This window comes from Eschrichtius robustus, chromosome 16 (assembly GCF_028021215.1).
Source record: "Eschrichtius robustus isolate mEscRob2 chromosome 16, mEscRob2.pri, whole genome shotgun sequence".
Classification (NCBI taxonomy): Eukaryota; Metazoa; Chordata; class Mammalia; order Artiodactyla; family Eschrichtiidae; genus Eschrichtius; species Eschrichtius robustus.
Window position 1 is genome coordinate 53,550,618 of NC_090839.1, and position 9,757 is coordinate 53,560,374.

The following is a 9,757-nucleotide window of genomic DNA, read 5'->3' on the forward strand; positions in this document are numbered from 1 at the left end:
ATTTTTTAATTGTAGTGAAATACACATAAGATTTATCATTTTAGCCATTTTTAAGTGTACAGTCCGATGGCATTACATACGTTCACAGTGTTGTGCAACCATCGCCACCATCCGTCTCCAGAACTTTCATCTTCTTGAGCAAACTCCTTACCCATTAAACACTAACTCCGATCCCCCCTCCCCCAGTCTCTGGCACCCACCCTCTACTTTCTGTTGCTATGAATTTAACTGCTCTAGGGACCTCATATAGGTGGAATCATACAGTATTTGTCCTTTTGTGTCTGGCTTATTTCACTCAGCATAATGTCCTCAAGGTCCATCCATGTTGTAGCGTGTGTCAGTGCTTCATTCCTTTTCGTGCTGAACAGTACATAATGGTCCACCTTTTGTTTATCCATTCATCCATCGATGGACACTGGGTTGTTTCACCTTTTTGTCTGCTGCGAATAATGCTGCTGTGAACATGGGTGTGCAAACATCTGTTTTAGCAGGGACTCAGAAAAACATTTGTACACTTGTGTTCACAACAGCATTAGTCAAAATTCAGATTTTTTTGGCCGCGCCGCCTGGCTTGTGGGATCTTCGTTCCCCAACCAGGGATCAAACCTGTGTCCCCTGCATTGGAAGCATGGAGTCTTAACCACTGGACCGACAGGGAAGCCCCCAGATTTTTTTTTTTTTAATGTGGATTTGCCCAATTTAAAAAACACAGCAGTGCGGGTCTGACCAAACCCACTGGAGGGCTAGATTCCACACCTGGAATGCAGTGCTGATCTCAGCCAAGTGGCTTGCCTGGAGTTCAGCGTGACCCCCACCTCACCCCGGCTCCCCTCTCCAGCTCAGAGATCCAGCCTCTCCTTACAGAAAACAGCTCGCAATCTCCAAGCCAGGGCCAGAACTGCATGAAAATGAGCCTCAGAGGAGAGAGCAGTTCCTGCGGCCGATGCTCTCTGCTGGGTTTCTGTCTGCAGGGCTCCTCCCCTAAAGCCAAGGCTCCCTTATATGGTTGGGCCCACAAGGACCCTGGTGGTCTGGTGGCCTCTGCCCCGAGTACCCTGTCCCTGTGCCCTGAGCTGGTTGGCCCCTCACCCTGGATGGCTCTCCCCACCTCTCCTCCTAGCGTCCCCAACTCATACTCTGGAGCCAGGCTCAGTGTCACCTACACGGGGAGACCGGGTGGCCGGGCCAGGCCCCCTTAGCCCCTGTGCTTCTCCTTTGCCACTGGAATCCTCCATTCCACCCACCGAGACTTTGAGTTTGCTCTTCCTGCGGCTGGAATGGCCTCTGACCACACCCGCCTCTGCCCCTCTCCTGCAAGTCTCAGCTGAAGGTTTGCACTTCTTCCCTGGGCTCCTGATTTAAGATTACAAACCCCAAAACCCCACACCCCACCTCCTGTTCCCCCTCCCATCCCCACCCCCACCCCAGAGTCCCTTCCAGCTTTGGTTTTCCCCATAGACTTTATCATCTATTAAACTAAATGATTTACTTATTTATGTTGTTTCTTCTGTTTCCCCTGGTGTCCCTGCCATGAGGGCAGGATTGTCTTTGGTTTGGTTTATTCACAGCTGTATCGCAGTAGGTGCTCAGTAGATTTGGTTGGATAATGAACGGATACCCCTGATCAGATATCTGCCAGACTCCGGTGCCCACATCTGAGATGCTGAGAGAAGGGGGGCAGTAAGTCACTTCTCTGGATTGAGCATTGCTGGCTCCAGCTGCTATGCCCTCTGAGGCCTCTGCAGCCCTATCTGTCACCCCCACCTCCCTGCAAAATCATCAGTGGTCTGAGACGGCCTGGCAGGGACACGGAGAGTGGGTGGCAGGGTGGGCAGCCCATCCATCTCCTGCCCCGGAGAAGAGATGCCCAGCCACGATGCCTGGCATAGGTCTGGCATACCGTGGGCACAATGAATATTCTGTTTGAATGAATGTTGAATCATACCAAGGTCTCCACTCCTTGGGAACTGGGGAGCCGGTCTGTGGGGTCCTTTCCCAGGACTTGTACCAGGTAGTCTTCACTGGCTTTTCTGGACTTCCCCTGGTTCTTCCAGGGCCCTTCCCCTTGGGGCTATCTTCCTGGCCACCCCATCTCGAGGACAGCAACATCTTGGGGCACATGCCTGCCCCTTGGATCACCTGGGAAGTGATCCAGGTGGCATGAATGGCATGAAGAGCTGGAACAGAGAGGAACTGGAGAGGCAGGAGGCTGGAGCAGTTGGTCCCCAGTGGAATTCTCCAGACTCACTTCTTCCTCACTTGTTTATTCATTCAACAAACATCCATCGAGACCCAGTGTGCACCAGGTGCCAACCTAGATCCCGAGGATCCATGGGGAAACTCCTCACTGTCCCTCCCCTCTGAGAGTCGCAGCACACAGCACCCACCCTCAGGAGGGCCCTCCAGGGTCCACGCCTGCAGCCCCCTCCTTCCCTGACACTCCTACCCCAGTCCCAGGCCTCTGTGCCCATCCCCCCATGACCCCTTGCGGTCATTACTTGCTCACTGCCTCCCACCCCTGGGGAGACGTGTGCTGTCTAAGGACAGGACATGTGTCTTATTCATTATCGTGTCCCGGTGCCCAGCACAGGACCTGGCATACAGCAGGTGCCCAATTCTCTAGAATTGGGGTTCACATCTGGGCTCCTCCCCTCACCAGCTGGGGGACCTTGTGTAAGTCACTAACCTAAGCGGCCTCAGTTTGCTAATCTGCAGAATGGGAATAATAATAAGGGACTTTGCAGACTGAATGAGGTGGTGCCTGGCTCACTAAGCACGCCGTAACTGCTGTTATGTCCATGCCCCTCCCCAGGCATATTGAGGGCCATCGCAAGGTTTGTTGATCAAATGACTGAAGGACAAAGATACACAGTCTCACTCGGAAGAAGCCTGACTCCTCCTGCTCAGGGCACGGGTGTCTGGAGTGTGGGGCGCTGAGTCACGGAAGACCTGACTGCAGGGTGGGGGCTACAGGATCACGCGGGCAGATTCCTTGGGGGAGCATTTCGCATCCCACACCCCGACCTGGGCTCCCCGCTCAAGCATCACCCAGCAGCCGTTTGACCCCAAGGAGGAGTCCAGGGGGGTGGTCCTGGGAGCACAGGGGCTGGGGTGGGGTGTGGGGACTCAGCATCCCAGCCCTCCCCAGGCAGCCGCATCAGTCACAGCCACCTGGGCAACTGGCTGCCCCGCCCGGGCTTCCTGGGAGTCCAGGTGAGAGATGAATCCTCAGGCTGCTGAGTGACAGGGCCCACAGGAAGGTGTCCCCGGGACAGGTGGCCACTGGGGGTCTGATTCACGCCTTCTGGCAAGTGGGTTAACGGGATCCCCGAGCCCAGGGCTGGGTCAGGTCTTCCGCTGAGTCACAGGAGCCGTTACGGAGCCTCTGGGCAGCCCCTTGCCCGCTGTCACCCACCCGAGGCCCCAGGGCCTCCCCAACGGCTCCCGCCACCGCGGACCCAGGCCCCAGGGTCTGAGTGCCTTCCTTCCCCACCTGGACCACCTCCCCTTCAAGCTTAAGGGCCTTTCTCTGCCCTGCCCCCCCCAGTCAAGGTCAAGGCCCAGCTTAGACCTGAGGGCCCAGGTTCCCTCGCCTGCCCCTCCAGAGCCCAGATCCTGAGACCTGAGTCCGCGGATCCAGGCCCGAGGTAGGGGACCCAGCTAGAGCCCTCCCACCCCCGACTTTAACGGCTTATTTCCTCCCCGAAGCCCCACCCCCTCCCTGTGACTGACAGCCCGGGGTGGCGGGACTGAGCCACTCACTTGGGGGACTGGTCCGACGGCATTCCGCCTCACAGGATAAAACCTGGGGTGGCCTGCAGGGAACCCAAGCTCTCCTGTCGGCAGTGGCCATGGTGGTTCCCAAGACTCTCCCTGCCCTGGGGAGGCACTACCTCAGGATTGTAACCTCCCTGCTGCTTCTGGCTGCTCCAGGTGAGTCCTGAGGGCCTGCTGCCCCCTCCACCCCTTCCCCATTGTCCACCCAGCCGCCCTCCCTCTTGGTCCTGCCTGAATCCCTCCTCTCCCTCTCATCTGTTGCTCTGTTCCCCCACCTCCCTCTCTCCCTCTCTCCCTCTACCTCTCTTCCTCTCTATCATTATTTGCCTGCTCTGAGCCTCAGGTTCCTGCACAGCTGTGAGGAGTACATGAAACACTGCACTACAGGGCCCAGGACAGGGCTGAGCGCAGTCAGCGCTCAGTGTGCTCAGCTCTGCTTGTTATTTACCCTCTTCATGTCCCGTTCCTGTCTCTTGGGTCTGCATGGTCCACTGCTGGGGCAGCGGCATCCAGACCTCTGGCCTGAGAGGGGGGTTCTCACTCTCACCTCAGTGAGACACCCCAGGAGCTGACCCCTCACCCCCAGGCAGGCTGGATGGAGCCCGGGCACAGGCTGCACCGGAAGTTGCAGGGAGGCCAAGGCCGCAGCTCACAGCGAGGGCCTGAGGTTTCTGTCTGTCCTGCCCAGGCTCCAGGAAATGCCCCGCCTGGGGTGGCCTGGAGGGCCCCAGGGACTGAGCCACCGGGAAGGATCGCTGGGCACCAGGGCTCCCCTCCACCGGCCTGACCCTTTCTTTCTCTTGCCCTCAGCCACCCTAGCTGCTGCCAAGATAGCTGGTAAGTCAGAGCTGCCCTCAGGGAAGCGGGGAGGGAGGAAGCCTGAAGGGCAGGGTAGTGTCTGTGTGTCTGTCTGTGGGGGACAGGTCAGAAGCGGGCAGTGGGGCAAGAGGGGGTTTGAGCTGGAGAGGAAGGGCAGGCAGGAAACGAGGCCCAGAGAGTCGGGATGCGGAGGAGAGAGGCCCAGGAGGGGGTGAGCGGCTAGAGGACCAAGTGCTGAGCCAGAGGGGAGGGCAGAGGGTGGAAGGGCGGGGGAAGAGGCAGCAAAGGACGGAGCAGGGTGGGAGGAGACTGGAGCACAGGCCTAAGTGCTGAAGGCAGGGAAGGGGGGCTGGAAGGGATGAGGATTGTGCCTGAGGGTTTGACACACCGGCCCCTCCTCCACCAGGCCCTCCAGCCTGTGGAAAGCCCCAACACCTGAACCGAATCGTGGGTGGTGAGGACAGCACCGATGCCGAGTGGCCCTGGCTTGTGAGCATCCAGAAGAATGGCACCCACTACTGTGCAGGCTCCCTGCTCACCAACCACTGGGTGCTCACGGCCGCCCACTGCTTCAAGGGGTACATATGCTCAGCCGGTCCCCTCCACTCGATTCCCCAGACCCCGGGCTGCCCACACGGCCCCGGCTTCCAGGCCTTAGTCCAGTCTTGGGTCCCTCAGGGGAGTCCCTGCTTCTCCCCAGAAGCCTCTTTTGCTCACCAGGGGCCTTCATATGCCTGCCATTCCCCCAGAAACCCTTCCCAGACCCTTCCTGACCACCCAGTGGTTCCTGGCTGATGCCACCCCCTCCCTCTCCCTTCCAGCCATCTGAACAAACCAGCCCTGTTCTCTGTGCTGCTGGGGGCCTGGCAGCTGGGGAACCCCGGCCCGAGGTCCCAGGAGGTGGGTATTGCCTGGGTGCAGTCCCACCCTGTGTACTCCTGGAAGGAAGGCGCCCATGCTGACATCGCCTTGGTGCGCCTGGAGCACGCCATCCAGTTCTCTGAACGCATCCTGCCCATCTGCCTGCCTGATTCCTCCGTCCATCTCCTTCCGGACACCAACTGCTGGATTGCTGGCTGGGGGAGTATCCACGATGGAGGTGTGGCTTCTTTCCCACCAGGGGGGTGGGGGTGGGTGGGGATAGAGGGTGGTGGACACTGGGAGATACAGGTGCCATGGGCAGCAAAGGATAGAGGCCAGAGGCAGAGCATGACACAGATAGAAGAAAAGACAGGCTGTGACCCAGAGATGTGACGACGCAGAAGCCTAGGTGGATAGTTCTAGATCATTTCTAGTTAAAAGGTACCTTTTGCTGTGTTCTGAGGCAAAGATGCCAGATCAACCAAGATATTAAGTGATATAGGAACAGCTGAGAGGAGGTGTCTATGGGACCAAGCTGAACCAGGTGAATATGAAAACAGCCCTAAGATTCCAAATCTGGAATAAATGCCCCCTGGTGGCATCATGACACAATTGCAGGCAAAATTCCCAGGAGAAAATGCAGTCTCCATAAATGGTAAAATATAATTGGCAAACCAAGTCTGGAGGTTTGTAAAACCTCATCTAGAAACACAAATTAGATTAGATAAAGTAAGAGGCAGAGAAGCAGTGACATATATATATGGAACTTTAACCAGATTCCAGAATTAAGAGAAATGACACCAGTTTGGGCGTCTGGGGACCCCACTGACTCTGAAGTTTCAGCCAGCCTCCCCACGGTCACTCTTAGGGGTTCCTGTGAAAGGTGGATTTATGAACTGGGGAAGGTCTACAGACCAACCCTAGGGTCAATCCCCCTAGGGGATGGGGGGGGGGGGTCCCTCAAGTCCCAGTAACATTCAACACTGAGTGGCCATTAGTCTGTAGCAGTACCGGTGCTGGTTAAAGTAATGCCTGAGACGGGTCAAGCCTGGACCATTAGTTTGAACCATCTCATTGGCATCAGAGAGCTTGTTAAAGATTCAGAGTTTCAGGCTGCACGTTCATTTGGGATTCAGTAGGTCCAGAGTGGAGTCCTGGAATTTGGGCTTTCTGCAGGCATTGTGGGAGAGCCTGACAGAGCTGATCCATTTACCCTTTGAGAAACGCTGCTGAGGGAATTGAGGAGGGAATTGAGGAGGCCACCAGGAGAGTCTCCCAAGCCTGACTCTCTCCTCCCTGCTCCCAGTGCCCCTGCCCCACCCTCAGACCCTCCAGAAGCTAAAGGTTCCCATCATCGACTCAGCAGTCTGCAGCCGCCTGTACTGGCGGGGAGCCGGGCAGGGCGCCATTACGGAGGACATGCTGTGCGCCGGCTACCTGGAGGGGGAGCGGGACGCCTGTCTGGTGAGCACACCACCTCCTTCCCAGCCCTGCCCCACTGAGCTCCATCACCCCTCTCCTCCTGGGCCTCCTCCCAGAATCGGCTGTGACCTGGTAGTCCCCCTAGATAGATGCCTACAGAACCCGGCCCCAGCCTGGCTCAGCCATTCATACATCAAACATTCTGAGCACCTCCGGTGTGCCTGACCCCATTCTCAGGGAGCTGGCATCCTCCTGAAGGGGTGCCACGGTCCTGGCCCCCAGAACCAGCTCCAGCTCCACCACTGTGGCGGAGCACGGCGGGACGGTGCGATGGTCCACACCCAGGCTGGGTCAGTTTTCTTCTTTCTGAGCCTCGGTTTCCTCAACTGTGAAGCAAGTCACAATCCTCCCTGCCTCCAGGGCTGTGAGGGAGAAGGTCTAGCACAAAGTGCTTCTTACCGGAAGTGAGCCTGGGAAGTGTGTCCTTCCCCGCCCTCCCGGTCCTGGTGGCGTTGGTTAGAGTGCCGCGGCCCCCAGGTCGGAGAAATGGTCCCCCGCGAAGGGAACTGCCACCCGCTGCGGTGCGGGTCCTGGGCTCTGCTCACCGCTTGCCCCACGCGGGTCCCTAACCTTCCCGCCTCTCCGCAGGGCGACTCCGGAGGCCCCCTGATGTGCCAGGTCGAGCGCACCTGGCTGCTGGCGGGCGTCATCAGCTGGGGCGAGGGCTGTGCGGAGCGCAACCGGCCCGGCGTCTACATCAGCCTGGCCGCCCACCGCTCCTGGGTACAGGGGATCGTGCAAGGGGTGCAGCTCCGCGGGCACTCGCAGGGTAGCGGGCCCACAGGGCGCCGGGGACGGGCTCTGGGGGCGCGGCGAGCTCGCGGGGCCGCCCGGGGCCGCGGGGTTTAGGGATCCGGGGAGACCACGTGCTGTTTCCTCTGTTGTAAATAAGCGGTCTACCTCTGGGGGGGCGCCCGAGTGCCGGCGCCTGATCTCCTCCGCGGGGAGGCCCCGCCCCGCCCCTGGGCTCAGGCCCCACCCCCGAGGCCCGGAGCGCCTTTGTGTACATACATGTTAATGATTTTTACAGTTATTTGTAACTCCTCCCACACGTCTTATTTATTCCTCCAATTTCAATAAATTGTTTATTCCCCAGTTCCTATTTTTTCCCTCGTGTATGGGAACATTGGGAAGCAGGGTCCAGTCGGGGTTAAAACGGGGGCTGGCAGGTAGGAGTTTGGATGGTGGTCTGGCCAGGGACCCAGGTGTCCTGCCCACCTAGGATTCAGCATCCTGACTTCTGACCTTTGCACTGTCCTTTTGTAACCCCTTGCCACCAGAGAGACCAAATGGAGAGGAGACAGGAGGCCCAGCTCTCCCACATGAAAGGTGGGTGTTGGGGGCTGCAGGGCCAGGCAGGTCCCCAACCTGCCTGTTGAATTTCCGAAACAGGGCTGGCTAGGAGAACCCCCGCCACACACACACGAGAGTGGGGTGTCCCCCATCCTCCCTCATTTTAGAGCCGGGTGTCTCAGTTTGGGCTGAGGCAGCCAGGACTCCCCAGGAGCTGACTCAGCCAGTGACTCACTGCCGATTCTGTGAATCCTCCCCCCAGAACGAAGGAGCAAAACAGTGAGACAGCAGGTCTCCGTGGGGGCTTGAGTCACCTCACCTGCCCCCACGGGGTGGGGCTGAGAGCTGAGTCCTAGGCCACCATGGGGTCTGCCTGGGACCGAGCTAATGCTCCCCTTTCCCACCGCCCACCTTCCTGCAGCCAGGCCTCTGGCCTCCTGGACCAGCCCTGCCCCTCCTTCCAGGGCCCAGGACGCTGTACCCCATCAGCCCCACCTGGCCTTCCCAGAAACAAGCGAATGTGCAGGCAGGGCTGTGTGGTTGGTTTGATGAGTATGTGCGGGAGAGATTTTTTCTGACAGTCAGGAAGACAAGTAGGCCCGGCTGTGCAGAGGACAGAGCTGAGTGGCTGCCTCAGGGTCTCCAACTAGAAATGATCAGTGCAGTGAGCTTGAGGAGGCAGCACAGGTGTGGTTTGGTTGGTTGGTTGGTGTCCTTTACTGGGAGCATTGTTCTAAAACTTTTGTTCATATTGTTTTGATTACCCCCATGTTAATAAGTGCTGTGGGGTTGGTCTTATTAACAAACAAACGCTAACCTGGCCTCCTGCTGGCCTGGGAACCAGCTGGGGGGTGAGCAGGTGGCTCAGGTGAGGCCCCTCCCCTTTGTGACCTGGTCCCGCTTTACCTGTCACTCTGCTTCCCTTGTCCACTTACCCTCCTCTCTGGACTCAGTCTCCCCTCCCCCCCCCCCCATACCCCTCCACCAGTGCCTCATTCGCTGCCCTTCTTCCTGCCTCCGTTTCCCCCTCTGCCCTCCAGGCTCTTCCTCTGTTCCTCGTTCCCCCACGTCCTGTCCCTGTCCCCTCACTCCTTCTTTGTCTCTGTCTCTGGCCACTGGCCTCTGTGGCTCAGTGTCCCCCACGCCCTGTCTCTCACCGCCCTCTGCCTCTGCCTCCAATGGCATCCTGACAGAAGCCCCTGAGAAGGCCACACCTAGAAACATCTGCTGGGGGGACTTCCCTGGTGGCACAATGGTTAAGAATCCGCCTGCCAATACAGCAGACACAGGTTCGAGCCCTGGTCCAGGAAGATCCCACATGCCGTGGAGCAGCTAAGCCCGTGCGCCACAACTACTGAGCCTGCACTCTAGAGCCCGTGAGCCACAACTACTGAGCCCACATGCCACAACTACTGAAGCCTGTGCGCTTACACCCCATGCTCTGCAACAAGAGAAGCCATCACTATGAGAAGCCCACGCACCGCAACAAAGAATAGCCCCCGCTCTCCGCAACTAGAGAAAGCCC

The 9,757-nt window shown here is 58.3% G+C and overlaps 1 protein-coding gene across 1 annotated transcript; it reads left to right on the forward strand.

Moving 5' to 3' along the window:
- Positions 1 to 3,851: 3,851 nt before the first annotated feature.
- On the forward strand, positions 3,852 to 7,788 carry LOC137750082 (brain-specific serine protease 4-like). The gene is made up of 6 exons (XM_068524404.1): positions 3,852 to 3,933; positions 4,588 to 4,614; positions 5,003 to 5,174; positions 5,418 to 5,695; positions 6,764 to 6,921; positions 7,528 to 7,788. Exons 1-6 carry the CDS (start codon positions 3,852 to 3,854, stop codon positions 7,786 to 7,788), a joined length of 978 nt encoding a protein of 325 aa, XP_068380505.1.
- The last annotated feature ends 1,969 nt before the right edge of the window (positions 7,789 to 9,757 follow it).